The following is a 21,103-nucleotide window of genomic DNA, read 5'->3' as shown; positions in this document are numbered from 1 at the left end:
TTACAGCTAGCAAAAAACAGTCCAAAAGTGTCAAAAATGTGGCAAAAAAAATTAGATAAAAGTGAGTAAAATGGGCAAAAAGCAGTCAAGATTGGCAAAAATGGGCAAAAAAGGAAACAAATGGTATTTAATGGCAAAAAGTAGCTGAAATGGGTGAAAAGTGGTGAAAAAATTGTGAAAAAATGGGATAAAAGTGTTAAAAGAAGGGTTAAAAAGTTGAAAAAAGTTTCAAAATGGGAAAAAAGTTATTTAATGGCAAAAGGAAGTTTAAATCAGCAAAAAATGGGATAACAGTGGCATAAATGGGCAAAAAAGTAGGAAAAAAGTGGTATTTAACGGCAAAACTTAGCTTAAATGAAAGAAAAGTGGCAAAAAAATTGTGAAAAAAGTCAAGAAAGTTTACCTTTTTTAAGGTTTTCTGGGGAGTTAATATTTTAAATTAAGACATTAAAGAGCCACATGTTGAGTATCACTGGTATATTTGGACAAGATTTACAGTTGATAAATGCTGAAATACACCTAGGCAACATATCAGACGTAAATATTGGCAGAAATGTTGATATCTGCCAATACTGATATTTGCCTTTTTAAGCTAATATCTGCTGATACCGATACCAGACGGATAATATCGTGCATCCCTACTTTTGTTATTTAATGTCAGCATGTGCTTTACCATTCTGCTGAGTTGAAGGAGACCTGTCCACTTGTTGGATGTGGACCACATCTGAAAATTGGGTTTCCTATTCTGAAAAAAACAACACTGTCTACATGCTGTGTTGTCAAAAACATTGTTGTCCACACGAAAAAGCCAGATGAGAAACATGGTCCATGCTCAGGTCCATGTCAGCAGTAGTCCATGCTTCAGAGTACCAGTGTTAGCAGTAATAGGATAATACGGTAACCTGAGGGATTAAAAAAGCCACTGTTTAGCTTTATTTACCATCATAAAGATGCTGCTGTGTAATGAGTGCATGTTTATAATAAATTCTTGAAGAACATGTGTCCGTAGCTACCGGCAGCACCTCTGTCCGTGTGTGATGATTATGGATGGGTATCGTTGTTTTTTTTCTGATACTGGCTCTAAATCTTCTTCTTAAATGGTGCTGGTGCCTAAACGGGGCCTGAATCAGTCCTTTAAAGAGAAAATGATTGATAATTCAGCGGATCAATAACTTCTGTTTGCAAAAGGCTCGATCAGAATTCATAAATAGTTGCTTCAGAGACAAAAAGATTCAGATTCAGATTCAGACAACTTTATTAATCCCGAAGGGCAGTTCAGTTTATCGTTACAGGTAGATGTTGGGGCCAGTGGGACTGTGTCGTCGGTAGAACGGAGTGGAGACATTTCAGCAAAATCATCGAAGAAGACCACGCTCCTCTGACATTAACCCCTTAAAGCCTGTTGTAACAAATTTGATACATTTTTATGAGACTTCTATCTAATCAATATGATCATAAATTGCTGACTTGGATTTTCTGGATTATAATTGGATAAATGGATTATCAGTTACTAAAAACACCTAATGTATCAAATGAGATACAAAATATATTTGTTAAATTTTATGGAAATTTGGATTTTTTGGATTTCAGTAGAAAGTGAAATAAACGTTTCAGTTCCAAAAAATGAGAATTTTCTGGCCATAATTTGTGTTTTCAGGCTTTAAAGGGTTAAACCAGTTCCCATAAATCACAGAACGGGTTTCATTTAGAGTAGCAGGAGGCTGCATCAGGATGGCTGGGGTACCAAAACCAGTACTGTAATTTGGCACGGTAGGTATCGGACATGTTGGTTCTGGTGTCGTATTGGTACCAGATTCCGATACTCATCCCTAGTGAAGATGCGTATACATGATAAATTAATTATTCTCATGGTTTTGGCATCCTTTTGTTGTTTTGTGACTGAAACATTTCAAGGTTTGTTTCGCTGCACTCAGACATCATCAGCTACAAAAACGTTACTCCAGGATAAATAAAACCTGTTTTTTTATCTGAGCTGAAGTCCTTGAATGCACCATGAAAACCACAAACATGTTTAGGAAAATGATGCTGTTAATAACACATTAAGACTGGATTTCTTTTTTCCCAAAGTTTATTTTTGGGCGTTTTGCCTTTTTCTCAGGTGTGACAGCTGAAGAGAGACAGGACATACGAGGGAGAGAGAGTGAGGGGAAGACATGCACCAGATAGTTCCCAGATCAGGAACAGATCCTGTAGACCCGTGTTGAGGACTCTAGTCTCTGCTTTTAAGCCCCAGCTTTACCACCAGAGCTGCATCTCTGTCCCTGCACCATAGCAAACAGTGCAGCACAATATAAAAATGTCCCTGAGACTCTGTCTCTGCCTTTTATCTTATCTCTGAAGGTAAGAAGTTAATTTCTTCTTATTATAAATCAGATATTAAGACTCTTTAACTCCTGCAGCTATCAGGCTGCTTGATGCTGACGGCTGTAGTTGGTTTGTAGGCCAGCTTCCTTGAAGTCTCCTACATTTCTGGTGTTTATTTGTTGTGTGATGGCTCATGGTGTTTTGTGTCTGACTTGTTCCCCTGAATCCATTGTCACTCACATGTCTGGTTGTTGATGTTGATTGCTTTTGTTTTTCTTGTCTTAGAAGGCTGAATTACCCCTCTAGGATAAATACAGTTGTCTGAATCTTGAATTGAAATATTGAAGACTTGAAAACTGACTCCATTAGAGCTGCAACAAAAGTTAATTTTCCAACAACATAGACCAGCAGTTTTACAGATTTAGTCTAGATTCAACCCTGATTATGGCCTGATTTAGACCTACTTTTAAGCCTGATTTAGGCTAGATTAAGGCCTGACTCTAAGCCTGATTCAAACCTGATTTAGACCTGATTTAGACCTACTTTTAAGCTTGAGTTAGGCTAGATTTAGGCCTGATTCAAGCTTGATTTAGGCCTGATTTAGACTTACTTTGAAGCCTGATTTAGGCTAGATTCAGGCCCCATTTCTAAGCCTCATTCAAGTCTGATTTAGGCCTTATTTATGCTAGATTTAGGCCTGACTCTAAGCCTGATTCAAACCTGATTTAGACCTGATTTAGACCTACTTTTAAGCTTGAGTTAGGCTAGATTTAGGCCTGATTCAAGCTTGATTTAGGCCTGATTTAGACTTACTTTGAAGCCTGATTTAGGCTAGATTCAGGCCCCATTTCTAAGCCTCATTCAAGTCTGATTTAGGCCTTATTTATGCTAGATTTAGGCCTGACTCTAAGCCTGATTCAAACCTGATTTAGGCCAGATTTAGACCTACTTTGAAGCCTGATTTAAGCTAGATTCGGGCCTGATTCTAGGCCTCATTCAAGACGTATTTAGGCCTGATTCAGGCTAGATTTAGGCCTGACTCTAAGTCTGATTCAAGCCTATTTTAGGCCTGATTTAGACCTACTTTTAAGCCTTATTTAGGCTAGATTTAGGCCTGATTCTAAGTCTGAATCAAACCTGTTTTAAGCCTGATTTAGAACCACTTTTAAGCTTGATTTAGGCTAGATATGGGCCCGATTCTAAGCCTCATTCAAGACTGATTTAGGCCTGATTTAGACCTACTTTTAAGACTGTGTTATGCTAGATTAAGGCCTGTTTTGTCCCCCTGAATTATGTGGGTATTCAAAGCTTGACACCTGATTACTCAGTTATATAATCCTTAATTGTGCAGTGACATTGTGATTATTTTACTGTTCCAACATAGACCTGCAGCTGCACAGATTTATCCTCTGTTTGTAGGAAAGAGTTAGCAGTAAATGCTTTCAAAGCCAACCAGGTCAGGGCCAGGGACTGATGATGCATTCAGTAAATAATATATATGATATGATTTTGGCACCGTTTTTGATAGTTATGCAATTTTGACAAAGATTGAAGTCATTTTATGAACAAATCTGATTCTTTTATTTCATTCTTTGACAATAAAAATGCTAATTATGCTGACAGAACATAGTTGAATAATACTGTAGACAGGGACAGTGTCTCCAACAAAGCAGCTTTACAAAAGGACCAAAAATAAGAAGCTATGAAGACCCAGAGAAGCTTGCTAACTTAACATCCTGGCTCTTCTTTCTGTGAAGTAGCTGAACGTGTCCTCCTGAAAGCTGTTGTCACACCTCATTATCCTCATTTATCCTGATAAGATCATCCCACTGGAGAGCTGTGATGATGAACTGACCTCCTGTGTACCTGCACCACCCGTCCTGTCTTTGTCCCAGTCCACGGGAAGCGGACCTCCAGGTTTCAGTCCGACTTCCCGTCCTGGCCGGCTATCTGTGGAGGAGGAAGGGAGGGAGGAGAGGAGGGAGGAAGGGGAGGGGGTTCGGTCTTATGTAGCCCTATGAAGAGCCGGCTTTGCCTCCCTGTTTCCATGACAACGTCTCTCCTACAGTATTCATCCGTGGGACGGCCTCTGCATCTGAAAGCAGTTCCCAGCGGTGTTTCAGGCCCTCTCGCTTGCTCACTCTCTCTCCCTTCAGCTCTGCTCTCTTCTTCCTCTTCTTCTTCTTCCACCGTCTCTGTTTTTAAAGCACTTCATCTTCTCTGACTGCTGTACTCTTAAATCACAACATTGGACACCATTTGCATGTGAATCAGGCCTGAATTCTGCCTTTGTGTCCCAAGACTTCAGGCTAGGACTTGGAGCTAAAACACCACTTAAAATATTTACACGGACCGTCCTTTAAATATGCAAATATTTGCCAAGAGCAGCTTTAAAATGAAGGAATGTGTGAGCATTGTGTATCTTTGGAGTGAAGTGTCTTATTGTGATATTTTCTCTAAGGATGGCTGCACACTACATGATTCTGAGCCTAATTTAAGACAGATTTAGGTCTGGTTTATTTTACATTTAGGCTTGTTTCTAAGCCTGATTAAGCTGGATTTATGCCTGATTTTAAGTCTGATTTTGGCTTGATTTAGGCCTGATTCTAAGCCTGATTCAAGCCTGATTTAGGCCTAATTTGTCCCCCTTACTGATGTGGGGATTCAAGGCTTGGCACCTGATTATTTTGTTAAATAATCCTCAGTTGTATGGTCTCTAGGGTTGGGACAAAAAAATCGATACACTGAAATATCGCGATACTTCCTGGCGTGATACTGTGTCAAATTTTAAAATGCAGTATTGGTATTTAATTAATTAGCTAATTATTCACTTTGTTGGTGCAGTAGTTTGTGGTGTAATTTCAGCCCCTGACCGCTAGTTGGCGGCAGGCATCGCCAGCTGGCAGTTGACTCTTGCCTCTTCTCTCTTGAGACAACGAGATCACACGAGACTTCCGGTCTGTGTGAGCCGGTTGCTTGTAGCTACCCAGCAGAGCGACTTCTGCTGCATTCATAGTGGATGTGTAGACTTATTTTGGCTTCCAAAACGTTAAAGACAGCACAAACTTAGACAGGAGTTAGACTGTCGTTTGCAAGATATGCCACGCCAGAGTAAAATACTGAGACAACACGACGAATCTACGAGTTAGGCATCATCGCGTTAGCGCTACAGCTAACGGCTAACATCAACAAACAAGCCCGTTGAAGCTACCGCTGGTCTCTACTCATGCAACCATAATCACAGTCGTTGTATTCGTAAGGACCTGTCCCGTGTAGTGTCGTTAAGAATGACGGCTTCGGTAACACAAGAAAGAAACACTGGCCTGTCACGTCATGCCCTCCGCAAAACACAGTCCATCAGTCTGAAAGCTGGACGTGACGATCAGCTCGTCTCCCGTAGTCTCCCTCCACAAACACATCATGTGATGACATAAAAAAAAACTGATGAAATATAAAGGATTGGAGTACATTCACTCTATAATAATTTATTCCCCTTTTCTTAAAAAAAAATCATGGCAGCATTTTAATTCAGTGCAACAAATGGGGAAAATCCTCATCTTCAGATTGAACAAAGATAGGTAAAATGCCAGATGATGCAGGACTACATATTTTTTAAATAGCTTAATTCTACATTGTTAAATTCGATATTAACTTAAAATTACATAATAAGTTCTACATATATATACTACACACATATGTATAGACTTTATGCACTTCATATTCAGTATTTAGCTCAGTCTGTGTCAAATTCTGTGAAACTGATACTAAATTGTTGTGAATAAACTGAGAAATCCTGCACTTGACCATTTTATAACTATTTTGTATTCTCTAGTTAGACATATTTTGTGATGTATCATTATACAATTTTCTTGCAATATATCTATCGCAGTATTGCTGTATCGTGATAATATCGGTATCGTGGACCATGTATCGCGTATCGTATCATATCGTGAGGTACCCTGTGATTCCCACCCCTAATGGTCTCAATATGATTATTTTACTGTTCCTAATAAAGCCATAGCCCCCTAACCTAACACGCCAGATGGATTTGTTTCACACATCCATCTTGGAAAGCTGCAATAGGGAACGTTTGGGAAAAGGCAGAGGAGTTGAAAAAACTCAGAGTGTGATTGGGTGAACGCTCTGTCTGTCACATCTCTATGGGCCAATCAGAGCAACAAAACACGTGACGTAGCTGCTGTTGAGCTGCGCGCGCGCAGCTACTGAGGAATAACACAAAACATGGTGACTATAGACATGTCAGTACACGACTTTTATGGTTTTTAAAGAAAACAACTCACTGCTGTTCTTTGTTCTTCTTTTAATGAGGAAATGTCGTCAAGTTCTGATAAAACTGGCGCTTTAACAGCATCCACGCTAATCTCTTCCTCCATAACTGCACCAGCTCTTGCTGCTGCTTGTTTACGTCACGACTCTGCTGCGCCTGAAAGTACTGCCCCTCAACGCTGATTGGTCCTGTCACTGTCTAACCGGGCCCGAACGGTTCAGATGGGAGCTTTGCAAGATGGATTTGCCAGTGAGAAACAAGGAAACGGGCGTATCCATCTGCTTTGCAGGGTTAATAGCCCCTCTGATGTGGAATTATGTTTATCAAACAATATTTTTATGGTTCCATAGTAGCTCACTTAATGAACAGATGGTTTCATTGTGAAGCCTTCATGGTCAGTTCAGTAAAACAAAGATTAGGTGAATGTAAATAAAGTGTCATGATATGGTCAAAAATAAATAAAATAAAGAAAAAAATAGAATGCAGATCCGTCAAAAGTCTTAGATCAGGGGTGTCAAACTCAGTCACAGCAGGGGCCGGATTCTGGATTCAGGACTAACCTGAGGACCTAACAGGGTCACCTTTTTAACCAGAAACTGTCAACCTCATTTCACCAGTAATAAAATATTTATATTAAAAAAACTTAGCACTGATGATAAACGGATTTGACGTTTAAAAAGTTAACACAATCTGAGAAAAGTAAATTTATTAGTTCAAAAAGGTCAAAACATGAAATGGAAATTGAAAAATAATATTTTTAATGACAAATATATTAGAAAGAAAGTCAAAATCATGAGTTTAAAAGGTCAAAATATGAAATAAAATTTGTCATCATGAAATTAAAAAGTCAAAATTTCATTCAAAATTTAAACAGTGAGTCTAAAAGGTCAAACTATGGGATTATGACATCAAAGTTTGGAGCTGAAAATATGAGATAAAAAACAAAATAACTGGTTAAAAGGTCAAAGTATTACTTAAAATTTAGAATTAAAAATCTTAAAGTTCAAAATATATTAGAAGGTCATAAAATCTGAAAAAGGAGTAAAAATGTTTCGATAAGAAGTCAGGAATGTGGGAAAACAAATTAATTTGTGTTTTAATTCACATTTTCAATCTAGCATCTCACAATTAGGACTCAAACTTAGGATTCTGACTTTTAATTTCATATTTTGCTAGGGATGCACGATATTGGATTTTTGCTGATATCCGATATGCTGATATTTTGAAACAAATTTTGGCCAATACCGATATTTAACTACATTTTTTTTCACTGTTATAAACACCAATTCTATCATGGACTACAATTTTTTTAAATATTGGTAGTCTATTTTTGTACAAACTGACAAAACATTTGATTTTTATCAGAACTGAAGGATATATTGTTTTTTGTTTTTTTTTAAATACAGCCATACACTAATGACAAACTTACATTAATGTCTTTGGGTTACGTGTGTTACATGCTTACATGTATTTTTAACAGTGCAGCCAAAGTCATCTGCATTTTTGAGGGCAATAAGCAGCAGCAGAATAACCTGCTGACTCTGAGCTCCACAGTGCAAAACAGAAATAGCTTATACATTTAGACTGACTCTCCTTATTACTCAGCCAGTTTGCAGGATGGCTCCCTGAGATACTCCTGACAAAGGGCTTTAAAAAACAACAACACAGATGCTTAAATGCAAAAAAAAAAAACTAGCTATAGTTCAGAGCTTAATTATAATTCTAAACTTCTGAGACTCAAGATGAACAGAAATAAAACTAAAGTAGTTCTCCTGATTCTGCTTTAAACAGCACAAACTAACTAAGCAACCAAGTTTAATGGGCATTTCACTGTAAACAGCGCTGTAACCACACAGTGACACAAACATCTCCAATGCTGGACACACCTTCATGCACCTTCGAGTGTGCACAGGAGACGGCACTCAGAAGTCCGTCATTGCTTTTGCCATGTTTTGCGCATGTCACGTAGGACGACATGCGTGTTCTTTTTATCTCTATCTAAACATGTTAGCAAAAGCGGCTGCAACTGTGGCTGCTGAGTCAGCACTCCTCATCTATCCACGGAGGCAGTGAGGCTAAACGTGATGATGTCCATATATCCGTGGTGAAGCTAACATGTTTAGCTTTAACGAGGAGCTTCTCTACGTGACTGGAAACGAAGTTTTTCAGTTCAGGTAAGGCTATAAGTGCCTGCTAGGTATAACGTAGCGGGGCTTTAAATGCATCACAAGCCGGTATATTCCACCACGCTGAAAGGCTGATTATCAAGAGCTATAAATTCAATGATTTTCCTGTTCAGCTCCTTACCTTTGGGTGGTCACTGCTGTATTTTTTAGCTTTGTTTAATGACTTAAGTAGAGGCTGCTGCCGAGTTTTCCCTGGCACGAAGTTTTGCCATTCTTTATAGTCCTTGTAGTCATCAGGTTGGCGGTTTTTTAGATGCAAAATTAAACTGGTGGTGTTAAAGGCGTGTTGTCGAGCTCCTCCATTCATCCGACGTACTTTACAAGCAATGCAAACAGCTACTTTGCTGTCTTGTTCCCACACCTCAGACTTCTCCCACACAGCTGACATGTTGTTTATTGTTGTCTGCGCACGTCCAGCATCATCGTGTGCGCTTAATTATGACGTCATAATATCTGCCTGCATCAGCGTAAATTTTACTATGGCCGATACCGATGATTAACTTTTTAAGCTATTATCGGCCGATAATAGCTTAAAAAATAGCTTAAAAAGCTACTACCGATAATATCGTGCATCCCTAATATTTTGAGCATTTCAACTCATAATTTTGACTTCTCATGTAATATTTTGAGCTTTAAGATTCATAACTCTAAATTTTAAGTGATATTTTGACCTTTTTAACCATTTATTTTGTATTTTATCTCGTATTTTCAACTCTAATTTTTGACCTCATAATCCCATAAAAGGTCAAACTATGAGATTATGAAATCTCAGGCTTCCCCAAGAGAGTCCCAGACCCCAGGTTGGGAACCAGTGATGTAAGGTTTAAAATCATGTGGTGTGCAGAAGTAGACATGGTGAACAATTCCTCCGCCTGGTTGTTGACTGCCGTCTGTCAGTGAAACACAAAGCGACCAAAGCAGCGCTGCAGCACGACTCCTGTGATAGGTGAGATAAAAAAAACTCTGAGGCTTTCAGAAACAAAACATAGGCACGTTTTCACAGCTCTGACGCAGACTTTTTTCAGGTCAGAGCAAACTAACTTCCTCTCCATCACAGTTTGAGCCATTTTGGCTGAGAGCCGTGTGACCTACATTAGTGAGAGTGCAGGAGGCTGTTTGGGCCTTCAGGTTCAGCTGGGTGTAAAGATGGAGAGGCAAAAACAAAAAAAACGCCAATATGAAGTTTAGTTAGGAGATGTTCCCGCCTCTCCTCTTAACTCAGCAGAGAAATCATGAAAGGCAGACTGGAGATAAACGGTTTAGGTTCAGTAGACTTCAAACTCCAAACAGCCGCACACGTGTGGGGCAGAGGGGGTTATAAATGAATTTCAGTCATAGCGATACAGAGTGGCGCCACTTTAGTCCGTACGCCCGTGCTCTGCTTTAACAACCGTCTTCAGTGATCTGGTACCAGAACTCTCTGTCCCTTCTCTGATTCTAACAGCCTATCCATCATCTCTGAGGCTGCTGATAAGAATGAATACAGGCCAGTTAGCCACCAGCTAAGAGACTAGAGGTGCCTCTTTAACAGCTTTTCACCCTCATCTTGTCACCAACATGCTTTTAAAGGTCACACTGACTATTTAGTAGATAAAGCTTGCGGAGGAGTGGTTAGACGGCAATGACTCCTGATGTCTCATTCAATACGAGACAAGTTAGGAGGGAGTCATGGCGTGTGGTTCACAGATGAGCTGGTCCTTAGAGCTGGCTCCTTTAGTGAGTGATGGGAGCCTGCTCCTGTTTGAGAGACTGTTTCCTTTTTCCATTTCAGTTGTTGTTTAAAAAACATAGCAAAGGCAAATTGGTACCAAATGAAGAGCTGCTGGAGAGCAAAAAGACCCGCCTCTCTTAGTGAGCTCAGACACATGATCCAGACCTCTAAAAGAACCATGATTCCCATCACTCTGAGTGTAAATAAAGGCTGCCTTTTGTTTACTAGCAGAATATGACAGATCACACCAGCTGATGGGGCGGTCTTTAAGCTAAGACTGTTGACACAGCCAATCCAGTCCAGGCTACCAGACCACCTCGGCATCAGTCTGAGCTAGCCTCAGATGTTAAACTGTTAGTACACACAGAGACATGTCCACTCTAGGAATGGGTGATAATAGGGTAATACCATATCCCGGGGCATTAGAAATAACCACAGTATTGCTCTAGTTACCATCATGAAGACGATGTGTAATGAGCGCATGTTGATAATAAAATCCTTGATAATATTTGTCTGCTTGCTGCCTGTGTGTGCAGATGCTTTTAACATGACAAATGAAATCCTGTTAATGATTTCACCCCAATTAGGCAAACTAACGAGCACACATATTTACAGTAGGGCTGAACGATCAGCAAAAACAATCTAATTGCGATTGCAATTTAATATGTGATTATTATTAGGTTCCTCATCTTGTGTATTTTTCAAATTCAAGCAATAAATCCGTGGATGTTATAACCTTCATTCAGTTTGAAACATTTCACCATTTTATTGCAAAATAGTTGTAGTTTTATTTAGCAGAGAAAGTCCTGCTCTAAAGGTTCTCCCTGGGTTAGTCAAGCAGCTGCTTTGACTTTCCAGGGAGTAAATGGCTAGAAACCCCCGTATGCATAGATACATTTATGACAATTTATATTTTAAACAGCGATCTTCTTTTCAGAAACAATTAATCCATAGTAGCATGAATCTAAATATGAGGGTACAACAAGCATTATGCACTAAAAGGAGGAGGCTGGGGTGGAGGAGGTGAAGCTTTAGTCTATAAAGGAGGAGGCTGGGGTGGAGGAGGTGAAGCTTTAGTCTATAAAGGAGGAGGCTGGGGTGGAGGAGGTGAACCTTTGTGCTATAAAAATCACATATTTTAAATAAAAACGGTCCTTAATGATACTCTCCTGATCATCTGCTGCATCTCTACAGTCTGCTTCACCCTCAGCAGGTTCTCTCAGATGGTCCATCTCTGGTCCTTGTCTCTGATTGACTCGCTGCAGAGAACCAGAACCTGTCTGCTTCCTGCTGCATTGAATTTTTGAGTTTTCTCTCTCTTAGTTTGCATGCAGCTCAGAGGTAACTGAACGTCACAAAGAACCAGGAGAGAGAGCAAACACGCTGCGGTTGTGGCACAACAGCTGAGTGTTGGGCAATACCTCCTGAAGACAGAAAGACGAGAGAGCAGCTGCTGACAGCCAAGACGTTCCCTGGTGAGGGAAGAGGGGGAGGAACGACGAGTAGAGGAAGAGGGGGGGAGGGAAACCAGGGGTTGTTGGTGGCTTGGACGGCGGGGCGGAGGAGGTGGGGTAGGAAGGAGGTGGAGGTAGAGGTGGAGGGGTTCTTCTTCTCTTCTGAGACGGATTCCTCGCGGTGTTCGCTGAGAGGCAGAGCGGTGTGCAGCCGGCTTGGGGAGTTCCTTATCGATTTTTTTCTTTCTTTTATCTTTATTTTGTTTTGGTGTATGTTTGTTTTGCGATTTGGCACGCGGCGGCTGGGTGGTGTTTGTGCACCATGGAAGCCAAGTCCCTGTTCAGCCTGCACAGAGCCCTGGCTCAGCCCGTCAAGATGTGCATGTTTGATTTCCCCGTCAGCATCCTGGACGATCTGGTGAGCTCAGACACCAAAGACAGCTGCCTGTGTGTTATGTGTGTATTTCTACCCATGCTGTGTGTGTTACACCTTTAGAGTCAGTGCATGCATGAACAACAAATACCTCTGAATTCGTTGTGAAATTCTAGGCACATATTTGTGTGATAGGCGTGTGACTAAGCCCAGTTTCCTCTGTGCATGTGTGTATACTAGTGTGTGATTGTGCACTGAGAGTGACACACTGTACTGTACCCTGCAGAGAATATTTTAAGTATTTATTGCATGTCAGTGTAAGCAAATATATCCGTTTGTAAAGCTCAAACGTGACTCCAATCACAGAGCAGAGCATCAGCGTTCATCTTAAAGGAGTTTGAATGTTTAACACAAAAGTTCTATTATATAATAAAGACCAATAGATTGATAGTGAGGTTGTAATGTAGAGGAAGTGTAAGCAGAACCACTGTGTTTCACTGTGTAAATGTCAGTGTGTGTGTGTGTGTGTGTGTGTGTGTGTGCAGGTCTGCAGCTGTGTGCATGTGTCATTGTGCACTGGTACAGATGTAAATGAAAGCTGGGTGACTGTTTGTGTGTCAGGCTGAATTATATCTGATTCGCTGCAGAAAGCAGTTGTGGGTTTGTTTGTTTACCACCAAAGAAGGCTTGTGAAAAAAGCTGAAAAAGTTTGAATACTTGTTTTAGTACCCTTGTACAGGAGAGCAAAACTGAGCTGCTCATTTTTCACCTTAAAATCTCAAGCAACACCATTTTTATATTTATGCAAAATAAGCGCTGCAACACCATACAGCACTGATCATCAACTGGCGGCCCGTGGGCCGTATCAGGCCCCCCAAAGCTTCCTATCTGGCCCCCAGTAGATCATTAAATTCACAAAAAGAGGAAAAGATGTGGTTTTAAGAGTAGCTGTCTGCAGCCGTTAAATCCACCCCAAAAACAGTTAATTTTGAAATAGTTTTAGAATTACATGTTTTTACAGAAATTCATTTGTCATCCATTATAATTGAATATAAAAAAATGGTTGAGACTGGCAGAAATGTTGCAAACATGTCCGGATAAAGCAGTGAAAAGGGGTTAGAGAGAGGCAAAAATGGTTGTGGAGTGGCACAAATGGTCAAAAATTGGCAGGAAATGTGGTGAAAGAGGTTAAAATGTTGCAAATATTGGAAAAAAAAGGGGCATAAAGTATTAAAAATTGGTCAAAATTGTGAAAATGGTGCAAAAAAGTCATGAAAAGGGGTTAAAAGTGGCTAAAATAGATGAATAGTGGTAAAATGGATAAAAAAAATGGCACAAAATGGATAAAAATGAGCAGGAAAAGTGGTTTAAAAGGAATTAAAGAATGACAAAAATGGGTTAAAGAGTGGCAAAAATGTTGCAGAAATGTCGGAGTGAAGCAGTTAAAAGAGGCTAAAAAGTGTCAAAAATGAGTTAATATTGCTGTTCAATCACAGTTGGGGAGGGCCCATTCTCTGATATTTTTTCAGGGGCCCAGCTAATTCTGCAGGCGGACCTGTCTCCTTGTGAAAACACAAATACTCAATAATGTGTTTAATCTGACCAAAATTTCTGTTTATTTGAAAGTCTGGCCCCTTGAGTTTCTGTCAAGACTAAATCTGGCCCTTGAGCAAATGTACTTGATGACCCCTGACCTACAGCATCTTGAGTTGTTGTATAGCTGCAGTAATAATGTATTGTAATGACTAGGAAAGAGCACACTGTTTGAGATCCAATGGCAGATCTTCCTGTGATCTAAGAATGATTTTACCCTCCATGAATATTAAAGATGTTCAGTATTCATAATCAGAAATCCTGCGGGAACTCCTAGGACAGCCGAGCAGGCAGGAGCAGGACTGTGACTGGGAACAGAGTGATAGCCAATGAGGAAGCCAGCTGACAGAAATAGGAAGCACAGCAAACACAGCCATGGTGGCAGTTATAAATAAGAAAAGCATAAAACCTGACCTAACTGTAAACGGACTGGAGAGCGTAAATATTAAACAAGTTCAGACGGGAAATCCTGATGTGTAATGTGAGCGCCGTGGACAGCCAAGCAGACATGAGCAATAGCCAATCAGGAAGCAGGCTGACTAAAGGAGGAAGTAAAACAAAAACAGCCATGGCAACAAAAGCAGACAGGAAGCATAAAGCTAGATGGATATCAGAAATCAAGGAGCAACTTTTTGATTTGTGGAAATAAACGAGTGTTTGAGAACATGTGCTGTAAAACAGACCACAGATGAACTGACAAGCGAGGGAGCTGGACCAGAACGGCAACCATAAAGGACTTAGCATGCAGCTAACAGCTAGCCACGGTAGCATCTTCACTCACGGTCAGGTCTGACCCAGTAAGATTTGGTGTTTTGAGAGACGAGGGCAGGCTGAGACTCTGGCAGTCTGTGGACAGAATCTGTTAGTGTGTGAAGTGCTGAGTTGATCCTCTTGTTCTACACCACTCACTGTAAAAATAAAGCGGTAAAATCAGTGATTATTGTCATCGTAAAAAAACTCTTAAGATTTCACAAATCTTCATGTGTGTGGCCAAGTGTGTTTGAGCTGACTCCGTCACAGTGGTAGGTAAATGTGCTCTGAATCTTTTACAACACACGACCATCACTCATGAGTTATAAACCCACAGTATGAGCTGTGAGAGTATGAGCTCTCTGTATGAGCCTCATACAGTCTGACGGTCGTGTACGACCTGAGTGCCCACGCTGTACGAGTGAAGTCAGGATGGACTGCGACATGTCGCTGAAGTTTTCTTTAAAAGTCTCACACAGAGGCTGGGGTCAGATCTATGGTCTCATTCTCACTAGGGCTGGGAAATTATCAAAATTTAGTTTAAATTGCAAGATGTCTTAATGCTCTTTTCACATCGCAGAAGGTGCGATATTTCTTTAGCCTGAAATGTGTGTAAAAATGTCAGTTTAATACGTTTTTACAGCAGAAGCGTTATGCTAAACACATGCAAACATTCAGGTGAAATTTATTTCTCAAGTAGTTTGCAGAAATTCCTAGTTTCCTTTTTTTGGTATGTTTTTCTTATTGAAAATGAGAATGACATAAAAATGACCAATCTCCTTCAACACAGCGGGTCATATGGCCTTTTTCAGAACTATTCAACCCATGTAGAATGATTGTTTTACTCGTGTTTGTTTAAAATACACAAGATGAGGAATTTAAAAAGTAAGACATATTAATTGTAATCGCAATATTAAGGGGAAAAAAAAATCACAATTAGATTATTTTCACAAATGGTTCAGCCCTAATCCTGCTCTCGCTGTGGGACTGTGTGCAGCCGAACACCCAAAACATCAAACAGAAATCCTTCTGACCAATCAGGAGTATCTGGTGAGGCTGTGGTCAGCTGTCATGTTCCCCTGTACTCTGCATGACAAAAAGCCTGATCTGACTGAAATTCGTCGCGACTTCCTAGTGAGTCATGTGACTCATTATTGGTGCCTGAATCGTTTGTGGTCTCTGTTCTGTCACTTCTTACATCATGATGCCTCTCAGCCCCCCTCGGGTTAACCTGGATTTACTTTAGCTCAGACATATCAGTGCTTCTTGGTTTGATTGATGCTGTTCTTCATTTTCCAACTGGAATCAACTCAGCAGAGAGAGGGCTTGTCCTCTGGCTGGAGCGAGCCTTCAGTCAGCAGTGTGTGCTTCTGTTTGTGCACAGGTGTACCTGCACACCTTGGTAACGGTGTCCCTGCAGGTTGTTTGTGCCCTCTGATATGAAACATGTTTGGTCGTGTCTGTGATAATCCCTCAGAGATCAGCTGGTTAATCAAAGCTGAGACTTCAAGCAGCAGACACACCATCGTCTGCTGACATTTGGTCAGCTTAGCTGTTCATGAACGAATGATTTTTAAAATCCTGCACAGCTGCTGTGAAACCTGCAGAGCCAGGAGTTTGTCCTTTACTCTGCTTTAATGATCGTCAGTCCTCCAGACAAAAACATCACGCAGACTAAGAATGACTCCTAATCCAGTTTTATTTTCTGTTATAAAATACACCATCATTAATCCCCCATATTACACAGATTTAACTCTCAGGCATTGCTAGAGACGTTTTTGTTCATTTGGGCAAATTGTTCCTCTTTCTCCTCTCACCATTCTCTCTGTGTTGGTGCATATGGTCTCATTTTTTTCAACAAAGTTTCTTAGTAGGCAGATTTTTTTAATTCATATCAGGGGAACACTGAAACAAATTCACTACCCTTTAAAGACATTAAGGACAAAAATGTCCACTGCAAAAAACTGCTATAAAAATTTAACAGTTATATATTTTTTTCTGCTTTTTTTTTTGGCATCAACAACTTCAGCTGTACTCAAAGCTACCAAACATTCAATCATTTTGAGGATTTTAACCCTTTAAATGCCAGTTTGACTACTTAAAGTCAATGTTGTTTTTATGAAAAAAGTGAAAAAAAAAAAGATATTTTCCTTAAACCAAATGTTGGATGGCTGGGGCATTATTTCTAAATCCAGCTTGATTATGTTAAACATTAGCCAAAATATTGACTTTGATGCATTTTTAGTTTTTGTGTAGCATCTGATTTAAAATTTACTACCCTTTAAAATCATTAAGGACAAAAACGTCCACTTCCAAAAATGGCAATAAAAAAAGTATACATTCATATTTTTTTCTGCTTTTTTGGGTCAGATCTTTTTACGAACTTCAGTTCTGATAAAAACTATTGATTATTGAATAATTTTCAGGATTTTAACCCTTTAAATGCCTGTTTGACTACAGGATGGTCATATTTTTTTCTAAAAAAAAAAAAAACAAACACACAAAACAGTGATTATTTACCAGATAACTAATGTTGGGGGGGTGGGGGGTGTTTTTCTAAATCAGTCCTGGGTATGACAAACATTAGCCAAAATATTGACTTTGATGCATTATTAGTTTTTGTGTAGCATCTGATTTAAAATTTACTACCCTTTTGAGTCACTTGTGGACAAAAATGTTCCATTGACTCCCATTCAAACCACATTTTTTGATCTTTAAGTAATCTAACTGGCATTTAAAGGGTTAAAATCCTCAAAATGATTGAATGTTTGGTAGTTTTGAACACAGCTGAAGTTGTTTAAGGAATTTATGCAAAAAAAGTTTTTGGAAGTGGATATTTTTGTCCTTGATGGCTTTAAAGGGTAGTGAATTAAAGTGATGCCTGAGGGTTAATATGGCTGTAATCTTTGCCTGGTTAAGGTTAACTAAAATGATGCATTCGTGTGCACTAGCAGAGCTCAGAAAAATGACGCTCCTTTGGCTCTTGACTCCACAGATGAACTTTCCACCTGTGGGAGTGTGAGCCTGTTTTTAGGACTGAGTTTAAAGCAGAGCTGAGAAAATCTACATGTAGTTTCCACTGAAGAACGCTGCGGCCTGTTTTAATCCCGTCTTTGGATCACCTGAGGTCACCTGAGGTCGTATAAAATGTGCTCGAACAATGATATTTCATTAAATTTGATCCTCTGTTTTTCTGTCAGCTGTTTGCTATTGTTTCTCTCTTTCTCACACTTGCTCCGTGTTTCTTGGCTGCAGCGTCTGATTCGGTCCACATGGTGGGAATTTTTCTCTGGGGTCACTCCAGGTCACTTCTTTTTCCCGCTGTTGGCCAGTGATGCAGCATAATCAGGTGTGATAAGTATGGGTTGAATTAGGGCTGAATTATCTTGAGAAGTATTGATTATTTTGACTCACATTGCGAATGTGACATGAATTTTTGTATCGAAGGGAATGATCATTTTTATGTCATTCTGATTCTGCTGACAAAAGCATAGAAAATGAGGAAAGTAGGATTTTTGCAAACTCCTCTAAATAAATGACACGTGAATGATTGTTTGATTTGCAGAAGTGAGCATCTCTGCTGCATAAATCTGTATTAAACTGCAGTTTTGACACGTCAGGTTAAAGAGATGTTGCATTTTCTGTGATTGAGATTGCAGCAGGACATACTGTGACTTAGTCTGGATTAATAGCTCAGCCTTAGTTTGAATAGAAAAAGGACTGCTCTCTCCGGTTTATCTGCAGTCAGTCTGTCTGTGGAGGTGCTTTGTCTAGCTGATGATCAAACCATGATGTCAGGATGATCTAAGCTGGAGCTCGGACGATGCTGCTGATGTTAACAACCGATCTGTGTCACACTGACTGTTTGTGTTCTCAGAGTGAAGGCTAGGGTCGACACGATGCAAGAATTTCAAACATGGATTCATTTCTACTAAATTTAAATGATATTAATACTGTTTGATACCACAGCAACAAAAACAGAAGAGCTACTGAGCTGATGGTAAGAAACAGAGCAGGGATACAGAGAAATACGATGTTATTCTCTGATTGGTTCTGCTCTAAAGCAGGAGAGACAGTGTGGGAGGGAGAGCTTTACAAACTTATTTATTTCATGGTCCCCCAGCCCTATATAAAATAAGATTAAAAAAATTTAAACAACTATATTTTCAAACATGTAAGCTTTTTTATTTTCAACATTTTAATTTTTGTCTTATTTTGGTTTGCATTTATCTTTAAACATCCGTTCTTTAGTTCCAGTAATGAGCTTAATGCCAACACTTCCTGATTATTCTGCTCGATGCTCTAGAGAGAACATCCATGCAGGACTACAGAACTGCAGGTCACCCTCCACCTTCAGCCTTGCCTGGTACTCACTCTTGGTCATTGTTGGCACCAAAAACCTGCACTTGCAGAGGCTGACTTAAATGTCTCAGTTACCTTTCTAAATTCCTCTTACTTTACTTTTACTTCCCGTCAAAAATTCCCCTTGTTTGATCTCTTGACTTAGAGCTTTGTCTCAGTTTGACCCCAGGGTTTACACAGCCTTTAGCTGCTCTTGCTTCTTTCAAATTAAAGACTGTGGCTGTGGAGCATCATCAGGACTAATCCTAACTTTAATAGTCCACTCTGTAGTATAGTCTCAGTAAAACTGTAAATCTGTCCATTTTGCCCCCCACACAGCAGAAGTTAGCAAAGAAAATCCCTTTTTTCTGGTTTATGGTTCTGTGCCTCCCCTGAAGTCCTGTGGCGCCCCCCATGGGAGGTCTGCCTCACGCTACTTTAAAGCAATACTTCTGAACTGGTCCAGCATCAGCGGCCATCACCGTCTACTTAATATCCATTCACAAACCAAAAATCTAAATTTCTTCAATCAAAACCAAATGTTGTAAAAATGGAGCAGTTTGGACTTGAGATGGAATAAACAGGTTCCCAAACTCATTTCTGCTGAGGGCTACATACCAAAAAGTAAAAAATATAATAATGATATGTGATTAGATTTAATGGTTGGTGTCTGAGCTCACTAATTGATTATATTAATTGATACAGATAATACTTACAGCAGTGACTCTCTTCCTTCTTTCACCTCTACAGATCAGCTCAGAGGATGAAAAGAGTCCATGCTGCACGGATACGAAGGTTTTAGAACCCACTTTAGCGCTCTCCTCACTGACATGTACCCGTACTCCAGCGTGGTTCAGTCACATCTCTCGCTGACCGTGCTAGAATACTCATGAATCATAGACTCACAGATTAAGTGAACTTTGGGGTCAAGTGTACTCAGATCAGGGCCTGGGTCCATCATGTGGAACCACCCTTAAAGGAGCAGATTGAATGATTTTTAAGATATTGCAAAAATAAATAATAAAATAAATAAAGGATTGGACTGCTGATAAACTGTACAACTGGTCTTTTTATATTAGTATTGGTATCTCGTAGGCTTATTTGGGCTGGGTATATTTTTATGCATGACACAAAAGTCAATCAATCACACACATCCAAAATTTCATTGTAAAAATGACTGAAACCTTTTGGCATGATTTTGATTTAAAATGCCTTAAAATCAGATGTTTTCTGTTGATTTTTACTCAAAGCCCTTAAAATCCTGTAGCACAGGGGTGTCAAACTCATACTGAGTCTGGGACCAGATTTGCTCCGATGAGAAGTCCTGAGGGCCGGACTAGTCAGGCCAGGAGTGTGAAAGTCAATCGCAGATTCTGAATTTAGGCCTTACCCAAGAGCCCAACAAGGTCAACATTTACACATAAACTGTCAACCTCATTTTCACCATTAACCCTTTACCTACTGAGTCTAAAGATGTCCATTTGGACATATTTTGTTATTCTGGCTGTAAAATAATCAGGAAATGCCCTAAGTCTGAGAGCTTTGGTCCCTTTTCCCAGGAGTACTTGAACTTGTCTTTTCAACATCTGGTTAATGATTATTGCACATTATATGGAATTTTCAGCAGTTTAAAAGAAGAAAAACACAAAACTGATTTGTTTTTCATGGCTTTTATGAGAAGAAATGTTGTTATTGCTCATGAAGTTTTGATTGGACATTTATAATGTGAACCTATACATGTTTAGAACAATCACCAGTCATTTTTGAGTCTAGGACTCTGGGTGTGCAAAAAGCAGTGCAAAGATAACGATATACATAGGTGACAATTAGTGCAAATAAAGGTGGAAAAATGCGTTCTCAACATTCTCAGTAACAGATTGTTATTGCACATGACAGACACACACAAATGCCACTACAAAACACCACTCTCGCTCGCTCTCCTTTTCCTCTCTTCCTTCACTCTCCTTTCTCACTCGTCTTCTGCCAAAGCTGCCGTTTTCATGGTGCTGTTCGACATTACTGTAATATATATACCACACATCATATATTGCCGGAAAGCACAGATTCTCAGCTCTCTGTCAG

The 21,103-nt window shown here is 39.8% G+C and overlaps 1 protein-coding gene across 2 annotated transcripts in view; it reads left to right on the top strand.

Annotated features, from left to right (window-relative positions):
- LOC121509834 (ral guanine nucleotide dissociation stimulator-like) overlaps nucleotides 1–21,103 on the top strand; it is a 91,584-nt gene that overhangs the window by 8,980 nt on the left and 61,501 nt on the right. The window contains exon 1 of one of the 2 annotated variants that reach the window (XM_041787518.1): nucleotides 12,241–12,382. The exons of the other annotated variant lie outside the window; for it this stretch is intronic. Within the exon in view, the coding sequence (XP_041643452.1) occupies nucleotides 12,287–12,382 (96 nt within the window). The 5' untranslated portion in view covers nucleotides 12,241–12,286. Of the gene's footprint in view, nucleotides 1–12,240; nucleotides 12,383–21,103 lie in introns of those variants that run through there. 2 annotated transcript variants of the gene reach the window in all.

This window comes from Cheilinus undulatus, linkage group 5 (assembly GCF_018320785.1).
Source record: "Cheilinus undulatus linkage group 5, ASM1832078v1, whole genome shotgun sequence".
In the NCBI taxonomy this organism is placed as follows: domain Eukaryota; kingdom Metazoa; phylum Chordata; class Actinopteri; order Labriformes; family Labridae; genus Cheilinus; species Cheilinus undulatus.
Note: the sequence above shows the minus strand (reverse complement) of the source record. Positions and strands in the feature narration are given on the sequence as shown.